Genomic DNA, 25,147 nt, shown 5'->3' on the forward strand with positions numbered 1-25,147 from the left:
CCTAGAGTTGACAGGAATATATTTGCTTTCTAGTGTATGACTCAGAACACAAACGAAAGCATGTTTATAACCATATGTCTACTGACCTGGTTGAGGTCTAATTGATTTAGGTTGGCTCTAGGTTTTGGAGGTCCTAGCCAACCTGACTAAAATTTTAATTAGTCCCTTACGGTTTGTCAAAATTACTAGTACCTCTTCTCTTGTTTTAGAAATAACAATAACCTTCATTGTCAGAAATATTCTTGTAGCTTTTTTTCCCCTCCATTAATGGTCAACGGTAGTGAATAACGATTTTTTTGATATCGACAAAATGACATTTTAGAATACCAACTTTGCCCTTGTATTGGATGCAAAGACATTACTATCCTTGTTAAGTCGCATAAAATCACCTAAATATTCTCATTTTTAAGAAAATGAAAATATAAATAAATACATTTATTTGTACCAGATCCATTGTCCATGTCATTCTCTTTTTCTTTTTCGTCACTTCTTTTCTCCATTTCTAAAGCCCAATGTATGTGTACATATATGTAATGATTATTTATATATATACAATATTTGACCATAGATTTCTATGGTAGAAATCCAATAAATGGGGGAAAAAAAAAAAGAAAGGCTTATTATCTCTCTCCCTCTCTCTAAAAACTCTCCTCCTTGGTCTCTATAGTAGTTTGCCTTCCCCAGAAAATGGAGATCTAAAACCTCTTATTGTTAATTCCTTCTCTTGAATTTCATCTCATTTAGTGGATCTGTTCGATCCAAAACGATGAAGAAGAGAAAGGGGATCCACCTTGTGAAGATTTTGAAAATATTTTGTTCGATTTGAGTTAACTTATCTACTCTTGCTTGCTTGAGTCTTGTTGGGAGGAACTTTTTTAGCAAAATCATATCGTTCACGGTAAATCAGTGACATATTGATGATGGGTTCAAGCTTCTTTTTGCTAATTACTTTGGCATCAAGCACCACAAGTTTTATTTATTTTATTTTATTTATTTATTTTTTAAGATAGGTAAAAGTGTATTAGAAAGCGTTCAAAAGGGGAACGCATCCTGAGAGCTATACAAGGGCGAAGCCAAAGAGAGAGTACTATGGACCCAAAGAACCCAAAAAATCCACAATTTCATCTAAAGATGTACAATTTCTCCCCATCACCCAACTAAAAAGAGAACTAATAATAGAAAATTTCAGCAGCCCAACGGAGGATTCTGTTGTCGGGGGTTTATTTGTTATTACTTATATAATGTTGGGGCTTATGTGTAATTTTTTAAACTTGTTATTATAAATAGAATGTGGTGGAAGGATGAAAGTATTCTTTCATTCTTTCTCTCTTTCCCCATCTCCCTCTCTTTTTCTCTCATCTACTTTCTTTTTCTTCTTTATCACTTACTCTTGATTTGATTATATCTTAAAGTCAACATGGTATCAGAGCATGGTTTGTAAAGCTCTAGGTTTGTAGTTGAAACCCTAGGGCAAGTTTGTGTAAACCCCAGTGGATGTGAAGGGTTTTGAAGAGATTCCAAGATGAGATATGTTTGTAAGGAAGTAGTGTTAATCACATCCACACGTACTGTAGAGAGTTGGCTGGGGGTCGCAGGGGCAGCGTGCCCCTGCTCGGGGATTGGGGTGAGGCCTCAATTTTTTTTTTTTGGACTTGTTTTTATCTATTGCAGTCTCGATTGGTGTTTTTTTGTGTTCACGGGGTTCTGCAAGCGGCTTTTTCTTCGTCGTTCGTGATTCTGGTATGGTCTACTTTGTTGCTTTATAGGGCTTGTGTGGTGACTGTGTGGTCGTTTTTTTATGCATCTCAGAAGACGGTAATCTTTTTAGTTGAATTTTGTGTGTTAGAGAGGTGGTTATCTACTTATTTTGTTGCTGTTTTTGTTTCTGAGGATTGTATACCCAGAAACTGTCTGATAAAATGTCTGGCTCAGAGGTGACTTCAAAAGAAGCTGGGTCTTCTCCTAGTTTGACTCCAGTATTGGGAGGTAGTAGTAATCACCGTCCAGGTCTTTGTATTACGACTGTTAGGCTGGATGAGACGAACTATATGGAGTGGGCTCATTCTGCTCGTATGCATATCACTGGTCGTAGGATGATCGACCATATCGGAGGGACTGTCACGTATCCCTCCAAGAGTGATCCTGAATTTAGAGAGTGGAGTGCAAATTAGTGGTTGTTACAGTCAATGCAGCAAAGGGTTTTTGTTTGTGAAAACAGCTAAAGAGCTATGGACGGTTGTGGAAGAGACGTATTCCTCGGTTGGTAATTTTGCAAAACTTTATGAACTCCAACAACAGATTTCAAGATTTAAGCAGGAAGACCAAACTCTTGCTACATACTACCACACTCTACGTGGTAAATGGGAAGAGTTAGATCACTACTAAGACTACATACCTGTGTGTGCAACTGATGTTAAAACATTTCATGTTATGGTAGAAAGGAATCGAATCTATGAGTTCTTGGGTGGTCTGCATCTAAGATATGAGCATGCCAGGGTACAAGTGTTGGGCAGTTCTCCAGCCCATACTTCTGTTAGAAATGTGTTTTCGTATATTCAGGCTGAGGAGAGTAGACTGAAGGCTATGTTTGCACCTGTATACACTAAGCCTGAGCCGAAAGTACCATTGTTTGAGAGGTCTGCTCTTGCCACACAAGAATGGAACAAGCCTAATCCTCTAAAAGGAGGGAAACAGGATGACAAAAGCAAGTTGAGGTGTGATCATTGTGGGCGTACGCGCCACACTAGGGAAACATGCTGGAATCTACACGGTCGCCCTACTCTAGTTCCTGCTAATGCGAATGCTAGGCCAAGGCCTGGTCCATTTATGTGGTTTTCTACGGCACATACTGCAGAGCGTGAGACTGCTTCTACTGGTCATGCCTCCTAAGGGCCATCGAGTTCTTTGTCCGGGGCTGAACTTGATGCTCTCCGACACCTACTAGCACAACATTCTTCCGTTTCCGCCTCTAACTTCGTTCAAACAGGTACCTCTCATTCGACACATTAGGTTTCCACATTATCTGGTGGGCCACCCTAGATTATTGATTCAGGAGCCACTGATCACATGACTGGTATGGCATCTGATTTTTCTTCGTACAGTTTATGTTCTGGTAAGGATGAGGTTAGAGTGGCTGATGGCACCATCACCTCCATTGCGGGGAAGGGCACTGTTTCTGCCTCTCCTAATCTTACCTTATCCTCTGTTCTTCATGTCCCAAAGTTTACCAATAACCTCCTTTCTGTTAGTCTTGTTACAAAAGGCTTGAATTGTAGTGTAACCTTTTTTCCATCTCACCGTGTGTTTCAAGACTTGGACACGGGGAAGACGATTGGAAGTGGACGTGAGGACAATGGCTTGTATTTGCTGAACGCGAGGCCAACTTCATATTATGTTCCAAATCAATCTAATGTTAGGAATACTAATGGCAATAAAGATCTATTAATGGGATGGCATAATAGACTAGGTCATTTACCTCTTCCAGTTTTGAAGCATATGCTTCCCCAGTTTGCTTCTGTTGAATCTTTTGAGTTAAATTGTGAAACATGCATTCTTGCCAAATAATGTCGTGTTTCTTATCCTACTAGTATTAATAAAAATACTGCTCCTTTGCAACTTGTTCATTCTGATGTGTAGGGTCCTGAATCTACTACTTCGTTACTTGGTTTTCGTTACTTTGTTGTGTTTGTTGATGACTTTAGTCGATATACTTGGCTTTATCTTATGAAAACCAAAGATGAAGTTCATTCCATTTTTAAAACCTTTCATAGGATGGTATGTACTCAGTTTGGTTGTCCCCTCAAAATCCTTCAATCTGATAATGGAGGAGAGTTTATGTATGGTGGTCTTGCCTCCTTTTTGTTGATAACGGGATTGTCCGTCAAACCTCTTGTGTTGATACACCACCACAATAGAACGGTGTAGCTGAAAGAAAACACCGTCATATTACGGAGGTGACCCGTTCTCTTCTAATTGGGATGGGAGTGCCTAAAAGTTATTAGGTTGATGCAACCTTAATAGTTACATACCTTATCAATCGCATGCCTTACAAGGTTCTTGGCTATCAATCCCCCTTCTCTGTCTTACACCATGACACTTCCTTGTTTACAGCCCCTCCGAAAGTGTTTGGTTGTGTTTGATATGTTCACATTCATCATCGCAAGGACAAAATGGACCCTAAGGCAATCCGATGTGTCTTTCTTGGATACTCCGCCACTCAGAAAAGGTATCGGTGTTATAACCCTACCACTCGTCATCGCTTTGTCTCCATGGATGTTACATTCTTTGAGTCTGTTCCTTTTTTTCCACTATTTGGGATTCTCTACAAGGGGAGACTATTGTATAGGTAGAGAATCCGTTGTCCATTCAAAGGGAATGCCCCCTTCCTTTGCCTGTTCCCATTCAGGGGGAGCTTCTTACTGAGGGGCCTATGTCTAGCCCTTCTAACACTAATGATTTGCAGTAGGGAAATCATCCAATTGTCTACATTAGGAGGGCAAAACAATTTATGGACTCACCCCAGGACCAAGAAGTCTCCCTCGATCCAGGTAATTCCTTAGTTGACATTGATACTCCTGATTCTTTTCCCAATAGCATTCTTGTTGATCTTGATGTCCCTATTGCCTATAGTAAGGGTGTTCGTAGTTGTACAAAGTATCGCATATCTCATTTTTTATCCTATGATGCCTTATCTCTAATATCATGCTTTTACTTCGTGTATCTCCTCTGTATCCGTTCCTTCTAGAGTTTCAGATGCTCTCAGTCAAACTCCATGCAAGAAAGCTATGCTTGAAGAAATGAAGGCCCTTGAGAAGAATGGTACTTGGGATATTGTTCCATTACCTATGGGTAAGAAACCAGTATGCTGCAAATGGGTCTACACAATAAAGTATCATGCAGACGGAACAATTGAGAGATATAAAGCTCGTTAGTTGCAAAGGGCTTCACTTAGACCTATGGAATTGATTATCTGGAAACATTTGCTCCAGTTGCCAAGATGAACTCTATACGTGTTCTTCTTTCTTTGGCGGATAATTTGAATTGGCTCTTACATCAGCTGGATGTAAAGAATGCTTTCCTTCATGGTAACTTGGAGGAAGAGGTGTATATGACTATGCCACCAGGGTTTAAGCTTGCCAATGATTAGAATTTAGTGCTAAATAAAGCTTTATATGGGTTAAAGCAGTCGCCATGTGCTTGGTTTGGGAGGTTCAGCACTACTGTGAAAAGAGTAGGCTACACACAGAGTCGGGCAAATCATACTCTCTTCATCAAGAAGCACCAGGGTTGCACCACTGCCCTTATTGTATATGTTGATGATATTGTTATCATTGGAAATGATCTAGAAGAGATTCGTCGAATGAAGTCATTCTTGGGGACAGAGTTTGAGGTTGAAGACCTTGGATCATTGAGATACTTTCTTGGCATCGAGGTGTGCAGATCGAAGAAAGGGGTGTTCATTTCTCAATGGAAGTATGTGTTAGATTTGTTGGCTGAAACAGGCAGGCTTGGAGCTAGACGTATTGTTATTCCCATTGAGTAGAACCATAGGCTTAGTGATATACATGGAGACCCATTAGATGATGTGGGAAGATTTCAGCTATTGGTTGGGAGACTGATTTTCTTATCTCTCACGCGCCCGGATATTGCCTACACTGTTACTGTGATTAGTGTTTATGCATGCTCCACGTACACCTCACCTTGAGGCAGCTCATCACGTTCTTCGCTACCTTAAGGGTTCACCTGGTAAGGGGATATTGTTTGGCAATCATGGCCACTTGCGTGTTGAAGCCTATACTGATGTTGATTGGGCAGGGTCTATGACAGATTGATGATCTACTTCAGGATATTGCACATTTGTTGGAGGTAATCTTGTTTCATGGGGAGCAAGAAACAGTCTGTAGTAGCTAGATCTAGTGTAGAGGTTGAGTTCAGATCCGTGGCACATGGAGTTTGTGAGTTGTTATGGCTACGTACGATGTTAGGTGAGTTAGGTTATCTTGGTCGCGAGTCAATGAAGTTGTATTGTGACAACATGGCTGCTATTAGCATTGCCCACAATCCAGTTCAACATGACAGGGCAAAACACATTGAAGTCGATCGACACTTTATCAAGGAAAAACTTTGTCTTGGGCTGATTTGTACTCCATACGTCAATATACATGATCAGGATGCTGGTGTTTTGACTAAGGGTGTGAGCAAGACTTGCTTGCAAAATATGTTAGTCAAGCTGGGCGTGATAGATATCTTTGCACCAGCTTGAGGGGGAGTGTTGTCAGGGGCTTATTTGTTATTACTTATATAGGGGCTTATGTGTTATTTCTTAAACTTGTTATTATAAATAGAATGTGGTGGAAAGATGAAAGTATTCTTTCATTCTTTCCCCATCTCTCTCTCTTTTTCTCTCATCCTCTTTCTTCTTCTTTATCACTTACTCTTGATTTGATTATATCTTTAAAGTCAACAGGTTCCTCCCCATCGAAAAGATCTATTCCGCTCTTTCCAAATGCACCACCAAACACAAAGGGGGGTCGCCCTCCAAAAATCACGGGCGTGGGCCCACACACTGTTTTCTCTCCAAACGTCAATCAAATCCCTTGAAGACACCAGAAGCTTTTTGGAGAGATTGAGAACTTAATTCATTTGATGGAGGTAACCTTAGCTAAAGTAGCCAACTACAGAGCATAGTTGTTAAAGGCTCAAGGCGCACAAAAGCGCAAATGCCTCCTGGAGCCTGAGGCGCAAGGCGAGGCGCGCGCCCGACTGAAGTAAGGCGCGCGTTGAAAAAAAACAAAACAAAACCCACCCAATAAAGTATTAAAGATGCAATAGTATATATAAAGATTGCAATAATGTTTGGATGCTAGAAAATTTGAGTTCATCTTGCAAAAATCACATGGATGTGCTATTACTACTTTTAAGTCAAATCAAATCTAATTTTGATTAAGCACGATTTAAGCACGAATAAAACGATTTTGCAAGTTGCAAGCACCATGTTTGGATGCATTAAATAGAAATTATGAATTTATCTTGCAAAAACCACAAGGATCAACTGATCAAGGATGTGCTATATTTTCAAATCAAATCAATCTAATTTTCTATAAGCACCATGATTGATTGATTAGGTATATCTCTATTATCTGTTTTAATAAGGAGTAAACAAAATCAATCAGGCGCATCACCAAACACATGCAAGGCAGTAAGGCACTAATCTACAGAAACAACAACTACGCAAAAACCCTCAAAAAAACAGAGGACCAACATCATCCAGATTCTAGACAAGCATAAAAATAAATAAAAAAAATCTGCCAAAAGCAAAAGGAAAGAACTCAAAGAACTGAAAGAAGAGAGAGCCGAGAGAAGAAGAAGAAGAAGAAGAAGAAGAAGAAGAAGAAGAAAAAATCTGACATTCTGAGAAGAGAAGAGAGAAGAAGAAGAAGAGAGAGGAGGAGAAGAAGAGAGAGAAGAAGAAGAGAGTAAAAAAAAAAATCTGACATTCTGACGAGAGAAGAGAAGAGAGAAGAAGAAGAGAGAGAAGGAGGAGAAGAAGAGAGAAGAAGAAAAGAAGAAGAAGAAGAAGAAAAGAAGAGAGAAAAAAAAAAATCTGACAGAGATTCGGTGAGAAGAGAAGAGAGAAGAAGAAGAGAGAGGAGGAGAGGAGGAAAGAAGGAGAGAGAGAAGGAGAACTGACCGGCAGATCTGAGAGGACCGAGACTGAGAGAGCTGGCAGATTCGAGAGCTTCGCAGATATCGTCTTCGATGCCGGCAGATCTGTCTCTTTCCACTTTTGCTTTTGGTTTTCTTTTTATTTTTTCGTTTTGTAACTCGTAAGTTGTGTGATAAACAAATAAAAAGTAATAATAAACAATTAATAAACAAATAATAAAGAATACAAAACTGAAAAAATAACAAAACAACTATAAAAAAGTTCCCTTTTTCAAGAGGCGCGCCTTCTGTGCGCCTGTGGCCTTGCGCCTGTTATACAAAGGCGGCCGCCCTATTCAACCCCAGCGCCTTAAGCCATTGGAGGCGACATGGTGGCGCCTGGAGGCGCCTTGCGCCCTTTAACAACTATGCTACAGAGTGACGAGCCGAATACCACCTCACCGGCTTATTTAATTTCCTACATGTAAAGATGAAGGAAAATTAATAGGCCAGGGCTAAATTTTTTTATTTTATTTTTATAAGTATTGGGTGTGGACGCAATTGAGAAAGAATTAAAGAGTGATAAACGAGATGAGTAATAGAAACATCACTTTTTTATTTTAGCAAGTAAACCCAAGTGGTACGAGAATAATCATCAATGAATGTAACAAACCATTTGAAACTAGATAAACTAGCAACATGCGAAGGACTCCCCATACATAACTATGAACAATAACATAAGGAGATGAAACTTTTATTAGAATTTGAAGGAAATGAAGTTCTATGACGTTTTGCAAGTTCACACAATTCACAATGAAATTTGGAGACATTTATTCTTGGAAATAAAGAAGGAAAATGTATTTGCAACAAAATAAATGATGGGTGTCCTAATCGTCGATGCCATAGCCAAATCTGATCCATAAGGTAATCACAGCTTGTTGACTGAAGTGCTTGTTGAACTTGATTTATCTTCTCCAATTTAGCATCCAAAAAATAAAGACCATCCCTCTCTCTACCACTGCTAATGATCCTCCTCGTTACTTGGTCATGAAAGACACCATGTGAGGGAAAGAAAGTTACACTACCTTTTAGATGTTTTGTAATGTTATTGACATAGAGAAGTGTTAGTTTGTGAAGAATGAACCACTCTCCTTTATTATAGAAGAATTGCACAGATATATATACGTGCAAGAGTAGACCTACGTTAGGCTAATCCAGGTAACTCTCCTTACTCTCCTAAATTAAGAGCTAAAAACTAGGATCTAAATTACAATCGTATCTTTGCAGCCTATTTACAGAAAGAATAATAAGTCAACTATTCCAACACTCCCCCTCAAGTTGGTGCAAAGATATTTTGCTTCCCAACCTTGTCAACAATTTGATGAAAAATTGTGCTAGATAATCCATTAGTGAGCACATCAGCAATCTGTTTAGAGAATGGAATGTATGGAGTGCAAACTTGTCCCAAGTCCAATTTTTCCTTGATGAAATGTCTATCCACTTCCACATGTTTAGTCCAGTTGTGATGTACTGGATTATGAGCTATATTTATAGCTGCTTTATTACCATAGTACAACATCATTGGGTCCTTCACTTCTACCCTCAAATAAGAGAGTATCATTTTCAGCCAGATTAGTTCACATATCCCTTGAGCCATAGTTCTGAATTCTGCCTCTGCATTAGAGCGAGCAACCACTGGTTGTTTCTTAGTTCTCCACGTAACTAAGTTCCCTCCTAAGAAGGTATAGTAGCTAGTAGTTTTTATTTTTAGATAATTAAGCAAATTCATTCAAAAACGTTCAAAAGGGGAATGTGTCCCAATGACAACAAAGGGATCCTATGGTCCCAGAGAAGAAATAAAATCAATCATCTCCTCTGGGGAGGAACAAAGCCTACCAGAACCCCAAAAACATAAAGATGAAATAAAAGCTGACTTAAGAACAACAACCGAGGATTCCTTTCCTTCAAAAGGTCTATTATTCCGCTCCCTCCACAAACACCACCATAAACACAAGGGCGCCATCCTCCAAAACCCACGAGCATGGCCTCCCACATAGCACCCACTCCAAGCCTCCATCAATCCTCTCGTAGATCAAGGCATAACCCATGAAATCCCAAACATTCCAAGCAAAAGACACCAACAATCCAATGCCACTAGATAATGCATAAGTAGCCAGTAGTTGACCGCCTATCAACCATGGATCCAGCCCAATCGGCATCTGTATATGCTTCTAATTTCAGCTCCTTATCTTTCCGAAATAAGAGTCCCTTGCTGGATGTCCCTTTCAAGTATCTAATGATTCTATAAACTGCATTGTGGTGTGATCTAAGTGGGGCATGCATAAACTGATTCACTACACTTACTGCATATGTGATGTCCGACCTTGTATGTGACAAGTAGATCAGTTTTCCAACCATTCTCTGGTACATTCCACGATCAACCATTTCTTCTTCCTTTTTTCCTCCTAACTTGTGGCTGGGTTCTATCGAAGTATCAATGGGTTTGCAGCCGAGCATACCTGTTTCTTGAAGAAGATCTTTAGTGTATTTTTGTTGAGAAATGAAGATCCCCTGCTTAGATCTAGCAACTTCATTTCCAAGAAAATATCTATTTTCCCAAGTCTTTGATCTCGAATTCTTTTGCTAAATAAATCTTCAACGCCATCATTTCTTCAATGTCATCACCGTTGACAATAATGTCGTCTACATATACAATTAAGGCAGTGACTCTTCCAGTGGGGGACCCATTTATGAATTAGGTGTGATCACCTTGACTTTGAAAGTACCCCCCTTTTAACATTGACTTAGTGAACTTCCCAAACCAAGCCAGTGGAGACTGCTTAAGGCCATAGAGTGATTTTTTAAGTTTGCATACCTTATTTTTCCACGATTTCAGCTCATACCCAGCTGGAATATCCATATAGACTTCTTAATCTAAGTCTCCATGGAGGAAAGCATTTTTCACATCAAACTGATGTAGAGGCCAATCCTTATTTGCTGCCAAAGATACAAGAATTCTAATTGTATTCATTTTTGCCACCAGTGCATACGTCTCGTGGTACTCTATTCCATACGTTTGAGTGTACCCTTTGGCCACTAGCCTCGCCTTGTATTTGTCCAAAGTGCCATCAACTTTGTATTTGACTGTAAAGATCCAATTGCAGCCCACTGTCCTTTTCCCTTCCGGTAAGTCAACAACTTCCCAGGTCTTATTATTATTATTTTTTTCAGCGCTCTCATCTCCTTGTTCATGGCCTCCCTCTATGGTTTTGAGGTTAAAGCTTCTTGACAGATGAGGGAACTTGCTGAGACAGAGAGAGAGGTTCAGTATTGTGGTGATAAACTCTGCATGGATACAAAGTTAGACATGGGGTGTCGGGTACAAGTTCTTTCTAAGAGCAGTGGGCAAATCTAGGTCATTATTAGAATGAATTTCTGAACTAGAACTAGAATTTGGATTATTTTCATTACCCGTTTCAAGGCTGACAATTGGAGCTGGTGAGCTGATGATGGACTTTTTCCTCCTGGAGTACACGTTGTAAGTGGGAGTCTTAGGTCTCTCGGCTTCTGCTTCTTCATTTGTGGGGAGACTGGGAGGACTATCTGGAGGTGCAGTAACCGGTTCACTAGGAAGTGAATTAGGAATAACACTCAGGTTAGGGCCATTGTCATTTTCTTCGGCACCTTCCATAACTTTAGCAACTTGGTTATTTTTGTCTACAACAATCTTTCCAGAGACATACTTATCGAAAAAAAAAAAAAAATCTTTCCAGAGACATACGAAAAAGAACCATATGCTATCTGAGCTTTTTGTGTACCTGAACAATTAGTATAAGAAAATAAAGTAGACAAGCCAGTCATATGATCGGATGCCCCTGAACCAATGATCCAATGGTGATTAAATGTGCTACAAAATGCACTTAGAGCTTCAGACAAGTTGACTGAGTGGGCAAAAGAGGTGGATGCTATTGCAGGAGTCTATAATTGTGATATTATGGGCTTGAAATTCTCAACTTCCTCCTTAGTAAGAGTAGGTGTATTACATTGAGTTGGTGGAGTGGTAGTGGCTGAAGAAGATAACAACAGTAATATGGTGAGCACGGAATCGAGAACCACCACCTGACCGACCTCCTCTACGTCCAAACTGAGGATGACCATGTATCTTCCAACAATTTTCTCTAGCATGTCTAGTTTTGCTGCAATAATCACAAAACAATTTGTCAACTACCATTAATTTATTCTTACCATATTTCTTAGTCCCTCCATTCTATCTCGCTGGGTATAGGCTACAAGTGCAGAGCTCTTCTGTGGCATTGACTGGAGCATAACAACACGTCTACTTTCCTCACTTTTGAACTTATGTGTATACCCCCATCAGAGAGGGAAGGGGCTTTTGACCTAAAATCTGAAATTTAACCTGGTCATATTCAGGATTTAAACCAGCTAAAAACTCAAAAATGCTTTGTTCAATCATCTTCTGCAATTTAGCAACATCTGCAGAACACTTCATATCTAGCCTTTGATAGTGATCTAACTCGTGCCATAAATCCGGCAGAGTATGAAAGTTGCCAATGATAAAGTTCTTTGTTCGGTGTCATGGAATTGGCGCTTTAAATCATAAATTTGTGCCAGATTACCTATCCATGGTTATTAAAGGCCCAAGGTGCACCAAGGCGCTAGAGGTCCTTTGGAGCCTAGGCGCGAGGCGCACACCTGAGTGAAGTGAGACGCACAATTGAAAATTTAAACTACCATAATAACATCCATATCTCATAAGTCATATCAATATTCTAAAAATTAATATCAAATATAAAAAAGTAAATCCATCAACTATACAAGCATCCAACAACCATAAAACAGAGTACAAATTTGTTTTCCTGAAAGGCAAAGCAACATGTGTTTTTTGAATGGCAAAACAAAGCACAAAAAGAAATAAATATGTTAACAAAAAAAAAAAAATGTTAACAAGAAAAAAAGAAAAAAGAAAAAACAGAGCAAAAAAAAAAAAAAGACAGAGAGATGAGAGAACTAGACGAAGAGAGAGATGTAAACAAAGATAAGAAGAGAGGAGAGATCTAGAGGAGAAGAGAGAAAAAGAAAAGAAAAGAAAGAACTGACGTGGCTTCGTCGTTCATCTCTGCAACTAAGGCTTCGTCTTCGTCTCACAATCTCATTCTATCGTTGTTCGGTTAACACTTTGACTCTTGGGCTTTCTTATTTTTTTATTCTTTTGAACAAAAGTTCCTTATATCGTATGATTGAGCTTTCTTTTTTGTTAATTAAGTTGCCAAAAGTACCCTTTTTGGCTTAAGAAATAAAACAATCGTATTTTTTTAAGCAAATATCAGTGAGGCGCGCCTAGGCGCACCTCACAAACAGGACGAGGTGCAACCGAGACGCGCGCCTAGTAAACATCAGTGAGCCTAGCTAGGCGCGCCTTTAACAACACTGTACCTATCTTCGAATAACTTTGGGATACGGCATCCCAAACTTCCTGGCGGTTCTTAAGAATAGGTATCCATTACTAATTTATGGTTTCATGGAGTGAAGAAGCCATGACATAACCGTTGAATTTTCAGCCTCCCATTTCTCATATGAGATCAACCTTTGGTTCCTTTATCTTAATAGTCAGATAACCCATTCTTCCTTTACTCTTTTTTTTTTGGGTTGGTTGGTTGGTTAAGTAAGAATATATTAGAAAGCATTCAATAAGGGAATGCATCCTGAAAGCTACACAAAAGCTGAAGCCAAAGAAAGAGGTCCTAAGGACCCAAGGAACCCAAAAAATCAACAAACTCCTCTATAGATTTACAATGTCTCCCCATCCCCCAACTAAAAAGAGAACTAATAATATAAAATTTCAAAGCCCCAATGGAAGATTCCTCCCTGTCAAAAGATCTTCTATTCTACTCCCTTCCAAATGCACCACCAAACACAAAAGGGTGCCGCCCTCCAAAAATCACGAGCGTGGGCTCCCACAAAACAGCCTCTCCAAACGTTAATCAAACCTCTCGAAGACCAAGGCATAACCCACTGGATGCCAAACAAACCAAAAATAAAGCTGCAACAGTCATGAGCCATAAGGCAATGCAAAAGAAGGTGATCCACATACTCTCCATCCCTCTTGCACAAGCAACACCAATTGACATTAACCTGTTTCCTTATTCTTGGGTTATCCGTCATCAAAATCTTGGCCCAAACTGCAGTCTAGACAAAAAAAGGCCACTCTGAGAGGAGTCTTCGAGCGCCAAACCATCTTCCAAGGGAAATCAGAGCCATAGAAGTTGAAAAGGCAATAGAGCAAGTAATGAACCTCAAATCTCCCGAGGAGAGGGCACCTAAAAAATGGAGTCAGCGCCTCTACCATCCAGCTCCCAGGTCTAGAAATCCACAAACATCATCCAACTCCCAATCTTTGAAATGACACCGAAATTGCACATCACACGTAGTCCTACCGTTATCAAGCCGATAACAGTTGAAAACCAAGGCATGTCTATCAACAGCAATCCTAAAAAGCCTAGGAAAGGAGCAGGACAATGGACGATCACCATTGTCTAACTTCATTGTTATGATCTGGAGAGTAGCGTATTTGACATTAGTACTGCCTCGCCAGCACTCCCAGACATGTACAAAGAAGGAATACAAAGGCAAGATTCTGTGATATCAATATTGCGAAGCCGGTTACCCACTATCCCCTGTTTTGGGATTTGGGAGATCTCACTTTCTTGACATCTCGTGGTCAGTCTCAAATACAAATTAATCTCTTCCAATCACACAAGATAAGCAAAAAAAGAATATTAAACAACCACTAGGAAGACACAATCTGATTAACAGAAGTGTAACCTTGTGCTACTGTATCAAAAGATTGAAATTAGGCATACAGAATAGTAACTGTAGCAGATTTATAAACAAACCCATCACCTGGTGAGAAATAAAAATCCATAACTCAGTTATTTCTTCAAATATGCACAACCGCACAAACATACTAATCAAACTCTTCTGTTACAGATTGGAGCAAAGAAATCGCGTCAAGAAACCCTAGATCTTGATTCCTTCAAACCCACTCTTTGAAAAAATCATAAAGAAATAGCAAATGGAGTCAGATCAGGATCCCCGAACAGTGGCCAACATGGTGGCAGGTTTTTCCATGCTGTTGTCAGCATCCGTACACTGATATCAACATTGCTTTTGTTTCTGGTTTGTTGGTTCAGTCCCTCCTCGTCATTTTGATACCAAGTTGGTTTATGAGATTGAAAATAGATCGGAGAAAAAGAAGCAGAAGAAGAAAACTGAGAAAGGGGAGAAAAGAAAAGAATGTGATGGCAGAGAGAATGAGAGAGCATACTGATTCTCTCTCGCGTTATTTTATTTATACTATCTCACATTTTGGCACAGCTCCCATGGCTCCACTCAACACCCCTTATACATCGTTTATGGCAAACCCATTACCACCCACCATTGGTGGTGCCAATGCTGGGTTAGGCAGAGAATGAAGTTGGTGAGAGATGGTGTGGTTTACTGGTTACTTTGGGGTCAAATTTAAAGAGGCAATAATAGCTAGAAAGAATAAGGATTGGGTCCATTTACAGAGAAACAGACAGAAAAAAGGGATTGGCAATTTCTTGGGTCTGAAACTCTCCCTCCCAATTCTGTAACCCACACCATGACCTACAACCTTCTCCGGCATGACACTCTCCGATATCTTCTTGCCCCTTCCATTTCACATGTCTCTCTCCAACAGCCATTCTCTCTCTTCTTTTCTTCTTTATGTGTTTTTCCTTTTTTCCAGCCTATATTTGCCAATTAGTGGTGGTGAATGGGGATGATAGGGGCAATGCTTTGCTGGTGATGCAATGACCATTAAGTTCTGATTTTTTTTTTAGCAAATTTAACAAAGGGTATGTCTATCTTTTTCATTATGGTAAATCCATACTGTTAGGAACACTGTTATGGCTGTTTTTCTGACCATTTAACTCTCTGAGGGCATGTATTGTATTGCAAAAGATACATGTTAACAGCTTTAAAGGCGAGCTGACGGGAGTGGGGTTGTAGATCTCAGTGTCAAACTTCAGATTAGTTCTGTAATTTTGGCCAATCTTATCATGCGTGTGAAAATTACCCTAAACTTTAGTAGAGATTAATGTAATTTTACGTAATTTTTGTTTATTTATTCAAATTATGTTCCAAATCTTAATATGGTTATCATTCGCTTCTTGTGATAAAATATAGTTACATCATTTCCCTCCTTGATGTGCTGCTTATTGCAGGACTAATTTGATGAAACTCCGTTCTGATTACAAGGACGCCTTTGTTGAAAAGCATGGAGTGAAATTGGGTCTTATGTCAGGATTTGTGAAAGTATGTAATTTGTTTGCATTAAATAGCTAGAAATGGGAAATGGATGAAGATGTATATTTGCACGTGTGAATTTGAGATTCTTTTTTTAATTTTTTGTGTATATTGTTCGATTTCTGAGATGTATATATTTTCCTGTTTCCAATTTCAGGCTGCTGTTAGTGGGCTTCAGAATCAACCAATCATCAATGCGGTTATTGATGGTGATGATATCATATATAGAGACTACATAGATATTAGCATAGCTGTTGGAACTCCAAAGGTTTGTCAGTTTCTATGATTTAGTTCTAATTTTAGCATAATATAGAAAGATTGAACATGGAGAACATGCCTTGAAATTTAGGTTAAAGAGAATTTGGGGCTTGTTACTTGGTGGTGGGGTGAATTTGGGGCTTGTTCTGAATAGCCCTTAGTGTTTTACATCATTTCTAATATACCTTTTGCGCTTTGTATTTTTTATCACATTCCCAGAATTTTTTGAAATGCCAGATGAAGTTATCAGCATAACTAAGATGGAAAGGTATATTTTGTTGAATTATAAGATGGAAAGGTATATATGGTGTTTCGTTCCATCTAAATCCAAATATGGGAGCACAAATTGCCGGCCACATTATTTTATTTTTCAAGTGTTCATTTCCATTAACCTTTGGCAAAATGAAGCCACGTCTGATATGTATAATTCATCTATTTCAAAATATTTTCAGAAATGGGCTATACTACAAACAAATTTTTTTTTTTTTCTTGTCCCATAAACAACACTACATTCAAATTAGTCTGGGGAGCTTGTCTTCAAATATGTATCATGTTAGCTTGACTGATTTCAAGTTGCATGTTTCTGCTGGTTTTTTGACGATTTCAAGTTGGGCTCCTTGGGTTCTTAGGGCCTTTCTTAGCTTCAGCCGTTGTGTAGTTCTTGGGATGCGTTCCCCTTTTATTATTATTTTTTTGTCTGCTTGATACCACTCGACTCCTCCCAGTCCTTTTTGTTTGTCTTCCTGTGGCTTGTGTTAAGTTGCTCTACTGATTGACAATAATAAAAAATATTTGGAAGAAAGTATGAATTTTGCTAAGCTTCTTGGCTCAGACTTTGATCTTTTGGTTTTCCTCAGGGGCTTGTTGTTCCAGTTATCCGCAATGCTGGCAAGATGAATTTTGCTGAGATAGAAAAGGAGATCAACACTCTTGCTAAGAAGGCAGTTGATGGATCAATATCAATTGATGAGATGGCCGGAGGTTCATTCACAATATCTAATGGTGGTGTTTATGGAAGTCTTTTGAGTACCCCCATTATCAACCCCCCTCAGGTATGGCCTCTTCATATATAGAGAGAATTATCTGATGAAAGAGTGGTTTTTCTCTTGAATTGGAATTTTTTTTTTCCCATTAATTTGACTACATAAAAGTGGGTTACTCTATTGTCAATTCCGTTGTTTTCCTTTATCTTTGGTTATCAGTATCTGAATTAGATTTTTGACAGTCGGCAATCCTGGGTATGCACTCGATAGTTTCCCGTCCAATGGTGGTTGGAGGCAACGTAGTTCCGAGACCAATGATGTACATTGCCCTGACATATGACCATAGGCTGATTGATGGAAGAGAGGCTGTGTTCTTCTTGCGCCGTATCAAAGATGTGGTGGAGGATCCACGGAGGTTGCTCCTTGATATTTAAAGACAGCAGCAGCAGCTGTTGCTTGATTTCATGATATATACTTGGATTTCATATAATCGGAATTCATCAAACCAGAATAAATTTCTCAAGATTGACAATTTTTTGTTTTTGTTTTTGTTTTTCATTGTTGATTCTCTGTTTTAGCAAGTTGTTCAATTGCGGCGAGCTATGTTTAAATTTGAAATGAGGGAGGGGCACCTTGTTAGCAAACATATTTTTGTATTCCCAAACAGTGTTTTTATGTATTTTTATATCTAATGGTGGTGTTTATGGAAGCCGAGTACTCCCATTATTAGGGGTGGCAAATTATGACACGACTTGAACACGAAACGAAATAAACGGATTTGGGCAGACTTTAAACGAGTTCGGGTCATAAACGGATTTACACGATATACGGATTAATCTTTTTACTTAGTCATGTCGGGTTAGGGTTGAGGAGTTCAACCCGTGTAATTCGTTTATGACCCGTTTAACTCAATATGTTATAATCGTGAATATGACTTATGTAATATGTTACCTGTTTAAATCTAATTATTATAGATAGTTAAGTCATATTAACATAAATTTTCTTTGGGTTCAGAGTGATAATATTTTTCTATTATTTATTATTTGATTAAATATTAAATGTTTCGTTTTGATAAATACGTCATTAAACAAGTTAATACGTTTACTCGTTTAATAAAAAGGTTGGGTTAATATTGAAGGTTTTTGACACGATTATTAAAAAGGTTGGGTTAATATTGAAGGTTTTTGACACGATTATTAAATAGGTTGGGTTTAGATTTACCAATACTCTTATATTTAAATGACACAATTATTTTTATTTTTTTGGCCTGGCAATAAGAGAACTACCATACGGCATTTACACAACACATTTATAAAGGACAGTAAAGATGCAATAAAGGCAAGCCGTAAAAAGGCAAACAAAACTTGAAGCACAAAGAAGAAAAATGAAGACCAGTCTCCAGATTTGTTGAGAAGAATAACGGAAGCCAGCACATGAGACGAGCATCAACAGGAATGACATAAAGGTCAGGTTATCAGCAAGGCAACTGCTCCAAAGCTCCATTCACAAGGCGCCTCCGACTGGTGGAAAAACTACCAAAATCCCGCACAAGTCGAGGAACACAAAAATTGACATAGATCTGAGATTTAGTCGGAGAAAGAAATACAGAGCCACCCAGTCTGGCTGGAAACAAGCCAAACCAAAGCAGATCTAGCAAAATAAAAGCAAAAATGGCGTGAAAACCTCCCACGGAGCGTACTTACTATTACACGCCGATTTTATTTAGCCTATGGGAGGCAGGAAACATCACCTCCCTACTCCCATGTAAAGGAGCAGGGAGAAAAGAGAGAAGACGAAGTGGGAGGTGGCGACTGAAAGAGGGGGTCAGTGGAGGTTTCTAGAAAGAGAAAAGAGAGATACAAACTTGAAATGATAGGGTTATGATCCACATAATTGCCACCCCTACTCATTATCAACCCCCTCATGTATGAAGAGACAGTTATTTGATTAAAGAGTTTTTTTTTTTTTTTTTTGAATGTTGATTTATGAGCTATCTTAAATTCCATTTTTTGTTAATCATGTGTGTGCTGAAGGAATTTCTGTATGTACAAGATGAAATGAATGCGACATGACATGGACAAAGCAATAACTGTATGTACAAGACGATAAGAATGCGACATAACATGGACAAAGCAATAAGTGTAATGAATATGTGTGTGTATATCTATAGTAATATTTGTTATAGAAATTTTCACACACACACAAATAGAGAGAGAATGAGACAGAGAGAGAACACGAAGAGAGAACGAGAGAGAGTGAGAGAGATAACTGCTTTGTATTCAATTGTATCTCTTATTAGTACATGCACAATGCCTTTTATAGGCTTCAAAATTGGCTTCCTCTGTACGCCACTGTGTTGCCTTCCTTTGTAAGCCTAAAACTGTGAGCTCATGGATGATATACAACATTTGGGACCCCATACATTTATGAGATATATATAACACTCCTCCTTGGGGTCCACAAAACTTCACTAAGAATATGCTTCGTTAAAACCTTACTAAGGAAAACCCAGTGGGACAAAACCCTAGTGAAGGAGAAAGAGTACAGTATTCTTGTGTATGGTATTGCATAGATTAAAACTGCCTCATTAAAACCTTGCCAGGAAAACCCAGTGGAATAAAACCTGGACGAAGGAAAAAGAGTATAGTATGCTAATACCTCTTTGATCAATTGCTCCCCCTCATTAGTTCAATCCTGAAGATCCTTTAGTTGACGCATTCCAATGTTGTCCACTAACTTCTTGAATGTTGTAGTTAGAAGCGCTTTAGTGAATAAATCTGCTAGATTATCACTAGAGCATATCTGCCGAACATCGATATCACGGTTCTTCTGGAGCTCGTGTGTGGAAAAGAATTTTGGTGAAATGTGCTCGGTTCTGTCACTTTTTATGTATCCTCCTCTTACTTGTGCAATACATGCTGTATTATCTTCATATAATATTGTTGGACTATCTTTGATTGAGGAGAGTCCACATGATTCTCGAATATGTTGTATAACAGATCTCAACCAAACACACTCTCTACCTGCTTCATGAATTGCAAGTATCTCAGCGTGATTTGAGGAAGTTGCAGTCATGGTCTGTTTCAATAGATCGCCATGATATAGCAGTACCACCACAAGTAAACAAGTACCTTGTTTGTGATCGGGCTGTATGTGGGTCAGAAAGATAACCTGCATCTGCATATCCGATCAACTGGGGCTTTGATTTTCTTGAATAAAACAACCCCATATCAGTCGTTCCCCGAAGGTAACGCATAATGTGCTTGACTCCATTCTAATGTCTTCGAGTTGGTGCAGAACTATCCCGTGCTAGTAAGTTGACTGCAAATGCTATATCAGGTTTGGTACAATTTGCAAGGTACATTAGAGTACCGATTGCACTAAGATATGGTACTTCAGGACCAAGAACTTCTTCGCCTTCTTCCAGAGGACGAAAATGATCTTTCTTAACATCAAGTGATCGGACAATCATTGGAGAACTCAAGGGGTGAGCTTTATCCATATAAAAGCACTTCAGGACTTTTTCAGTGTATGTTGACTGATAGATAAGAATTCCACTTGGTAAATGTTTGATCTGCAGGCCGAGACAAAATTTTGTTCTACTAAGATCTTTCATTTCGAATTCTTTCTTTAAATAATTAGCAGTCGTGGTGTGCTCTTCAAGAGTTCCCACAAGATTTAGATCGTCAACATATACAGCTATAATGGCAAATCCAGATTTTGATTTCTTGATGAAAATGCATGGACAAACTTGATTATTCACATATCCTTCTTTAAGTAAATACTCGCTGAGTCGATTGTACCACATGCGTCCGGATTGTTTCAATCCGTACAAAGCTTGTTGTAGCTTGATTGAATACATGGTACGTGGTTTCAAGCTATTTGCTTCAAGCATTTTAAATCCTTCAGGGATTTTCATATATATGTCACTATCTAGTGATCCATATAAATAAGCTGTAACCACGTCCATTAGATGCATATCTAGTGCTTTTGAGACTGTCAAACTGATCAAAAAGCGAAATGTGATTGCATCCATCACAGGAGAGTATGTCTCCTCATAATCAATACCAGGTCTCTGCGAAAAACCTTGGGCTACAAGTCGGGCTTTGTATCTTACAATTTCATTTTTCTCATTATATTTCCTTACAAATACCCATTTGTACCCTACAGGCATGACATCTTCAGGTGTCTGGATTACAGGTCCAAATACTTCACGTTTTGCTAATGAGTTTAGCTCTGCCTGTATTGCTTCTTTCCATTTTGGCCAATCATTTCTACATCGACACTCTTCGATGTTTTGAGATTTAGGATCCTCATTATCACCTGCAATATCAAGAGTAACTGCAAAGGAGAATATATCGTTAATAATAACTGTATTTCTATCCCACAATTCTCTATAGTTTATTGAGATCTCATTATTTTCAGGTGCATGCGCCACTTCCGGGGCATGCATATCTTCTGGGGCTACTTACTTATAAAATTTAGATTGATTAATCATTTTCGTTGTTCCTTTTGCAAGTGTGACCTCTTCAGGAGTGCGAATTTCTTTATTTGATTTCTTTTGTGTTTTCCTCTTCCAGGGAACAGTTTCTTTTGCACCGACTGGTCTACCACGCTTCTGGCGTGTCTTAGATGCATTTGCAATAACACTGATAGACTGTCTTACAGGGACATCAATTCTTGCTGGAATATTTGCAACTGGTATATGTGATTTCATCACTTTCTTTGTGTTAGTGAATGCATCTGGTAATTGATTTGCAATACTTTGCAAATGAATGATCCTTTGAACTTTTAGTTCACATTGATTTATGCGAGGATCGAAATGAGATAAAGTCGAGACATTCCAATTAATAACTCGTTGCTCTTCTGGCTTTTTCTTTTCTCCCCCTAATGGAGGGAAAACAGATTCATCGAAATGACAGTCAGCAAACCGCGCTTTAAACACATCACCTGTCATAGGTTCAAGACATCTAATAATAGATGGAGAATCAAAACCTACATAAATACCAAGTCGTCGTTAAAGACCCATTTTGGTGCGTTGTGGGGGTGCAATGGGAACATATACAGCGCAACAAAAAACTCATAAGTGAGAGATACTTGGTTGTTGACCCATCACAAGTTGTAGTGGTGAAAAACTATGATATGCAGTTGGTCTAATGCGAACTAGTGATGCTGCATGTAATATCGAATGTCCCCAAGCAGAAACAGGTAGTTTAGTTCTCATGAGTAATGGTCTAGCTATTAACTGAAGACGTTTAGTAAAAGATTCTGCAAGACCATTTTGGGTGTGAGTGTGTGCAACAGGATGTTCAATAAGGATGCCAATTGACATGCAATAGTCATCAAATGATTGAGATATAAATTCTCTGGCATTATCAAGACGGATAGTCTGGATTGGATAATCCGGAAATTGTGCTCGTAATCGGATTATTTGAGTAAGGAGTCGAGCAAATGCAACATTACGAGTAGAAAGTAAACTTACGTGTGACCACCGTGTTGATGCATCAATTAAAACCATAAAATACCGAAATGGTCCATACGCTGGATGAATTGGTCCACATATATCCCCTTGAATTCGTTGTAAAAATGGTGGGCATTCAACAACGACCTTGGAAGGTGATGGTCTGACTATTAATTTACCCTGTGAACAAGTGGTACAAGGATAATCATTTGCTAAAAGAATCTTCTGGTTCTTTAATGGATGACCATGTGAATTTTCAATGATTCGGCGCATCATTGTTGACCCAAGATGACCAAGGCGATTATGCCAAAGTATAAAAATATTTGGGTCGGAGCACTTCTGGTTCGTTACTGCATGTGACTCAATTACTCTTATATTTGTATAATATAATCCAGAAGATAAAGCAGGGAGTTTTTCTAATACATGCTTCTGGCATGTAATACAGAGATATTCAACGCTTCCTTCATTTATAGTCTCAATATGATAACCGTTGAGACGTATATCTTTAAAACTTAATAAATTTCTTTTAAATTTGGTAGAGTATAGAGCATCATCAATATTCAATTGTGTTCCACATGGTAACACAATGATAGCTCTTCCGGAGCCTTCAATTAGATCTGCTGGACCTGATATTGTATTGACACGAGCTTCAACTAATGTTATACTCGAAAAATATTTTCTATTTCGGAGTATAGTGTGCGCTGTTGCACTGTTTGCCAGACATATATCTTCATCATTTATGTTGGGTACAGTCAATGCCTTAGTCAGATCCATGCTTTTTCATATACACAAAATATATATTTCATTACTTCAAACTTGAAATACAAACTAGATTTACATGCAAGATAGCCAAAATAAAAACATAATAGTACAACCTAGATAGAGACATATTGATACAGATAAGCTAAAACACACACGGGATAACATGCTAGAGAAGGACACATTAATTGGTATGGACATTTCCATCACCAATCAAATGATTAATACTATCACTAGGATCAGCAAAGAAGTCAGATACATCAAGGTGAGTAATATCAACAGGCAAGTCGTCATCTATAAAATTCATTTCAATTTCCTTTCCTTTTCCTTTATCATTCATTGAGACACGGTAAAGATCAACTAGATGTTTGGGCGTAAGACAGGTACGCGACCAATGACTTTTCATTCCACATCTATAGCAAGGCTTGTCATCATATATCTCAGGAGCTTTGTTCTGCAAAGCTTTTTCTTTTGCCTGCTTGGTCGCATTTGGATTCCACTTCTGGTGGGACGATGTGGAGTTCCTTCTGGGAACCAATGAGGAATTATGACCACCACGATTATTATAATTATTTCTATTGCGACCATATCCACGACCACCACGACGTCTGCGTCCACGTTCATGTCCATGGCCGTGAAATGATGACACATTCGCTTCTGGGAATGGTACAGATCCAGTGGGACGGGACTAGTGGTTTTGCATGAAAAGCTCATTATTCTGTTTAGCCACCAATAAATAAGAAATCAGCTCAGAATATTTGGTAAATCTGCGCTCTCTATATTGCTGTTGCAGGAGCACATTTTAGGCATGAAATGTGGAGTATATTTTTTCCAACATATCATCATCAGTGATTTTTTCTCCACATAATTTCAATTGAGAGCTGATTTTAAATAAGGCTGAATTGTATTCACTTACACTTTTAAAATCCTGCAATCGCAGGTAGATCCAGTCATAGCGAGCTTTTGGAAGGATCACAGTTTTCTGATGCTCATATCGTTCTTTCAGATTTTTCCACAGTGTAAGTGGATTCTTAACCGTGAGGTACTCTATTTTTAATTCCTCATGGAGGTGATGGCGAAGAAAGATCATGGTTTTTGCGCGGTCCTGCAGGGACGCATTATTTTCTTCCTTAATTGTTTCACCGAGATTCATGGCATCCAAGTGGATCTCGGCATCAAGGATCCATGACAAGTAGTTTTTGCCCGAGATATCATGTGCCACAAATTCAAGCTTGGTAAGATTTGACATTATGAACTATAAATGATAAAATAACATAGTTAGAATTATTTCACAAAAGAATAATCAATTTGAGATTATAAAAATATTGCAGTCACTATAATGTGATTTGTCAGTAAATATATAATGTCAAAAGTTAATTATGTGCTTTCAGTAAACAAAACAATAAAAAAAAACAAAATATGTTTGCACTAAAAGGCATATATAATTTTTATTTTTACGTTTTGCAAAACTTCAGGTTTGCAAGGGTACTCAGTGTAAATGACTTCAGGTCAAAGAATTTCAGATTCATTTGGACTTCAGGCCAATAAATTTTGCGAAATTTCGGGTTTGCAAAGAGTACCAAATATTTGTGAAATTTCAGGCTCACAAGGAGTATATTAATATATGCAAAATTTCGAGTTTGCAAATTAAATAATTTAGTATTTGCGAGACTTCGGGCTCAGCAATTTACTT

The 25,147-nt window shown here is 38.6% G+C and overlaps 2 protein-coding genes across 4 annotated transcripts in view; one reads left to right on the forward strand and one right to left on the reverse strand.

Moving 5' to 3' along the window:
* The window catches only part of LOC132311134 (dihydrolipoyllysine-residue succinyltransferase component of 2-oxoglutarate dehydrogenase complex 2, mitochondrial-like), a 37,990-nt gene extending 20,047 nt beyond the window's left edge, over positions 1 to 17,943 (forward strand). For all 3 annotated transcript variants that reach the window (XM_059808874.1, XM_059808875.1, XM_059808876.1), the window contains 4 exons: positions 15,912 to 16,002; positions 16,151 to 16,261; positions 17,109 to 17,303; positions 17,477 to 17,943. In XM_059808874.1, the coding sequence (XP_059664857.1) occupies positions 15,912 to 16,002; positions 16,151 to 16,261; positions 17,109 to 17,303; positions 17,477 to 17,668 (589 nt within the window). In that variant the 3' untranslated portion in view covers positions 17,669 to 17,943. The remainder of the gene's footprint in view (positions 1 to 15,911; positions 16,003 to 16,150; positions 16,262 to 17,108; positions 17,304 to 17,476) is intronic.
* A 5,695-nt stretch (positions 17,944 to 23,638) lies between these two features.
* Positions 23,639 to 24,703, reverse strand: LOC132313840 (uncharacterized). Its single transcript, XM_059812784.1, has 2 exons — positions 24,371 to 24,703; positions 23,639 to 24,142 (listed from the first exon to the last, which is right to left on the reverse strand). Exons 1-2 carry the CDS (start codon positions 24,701 to 24,703, stop codon positions 23,639 to 23,641), a joined length of 837 nt encoding a protein of 278 aa, XP_059668767.1.
* Positions 24,704 to 25,147: the final 444 nt, after the last annotated feature.

Source organism: Cornus florida, unplaced genomic scaffold, assembly GCF_030987335.1.
Source record: "Cornus florida cultivar Cherokee Brave unplaced genomic scaffold, ASM3098733v1 CherokeeBrave_3.0.0_Hap2_Chr06, whole genome shotgun sequence".
Taxonomy (NCBI): Eukaryota; Viridiplantae; Streptophyta; class Magnoliopsida; order Cornales; family Cornaceae; genus Cornus; species Cornus florida.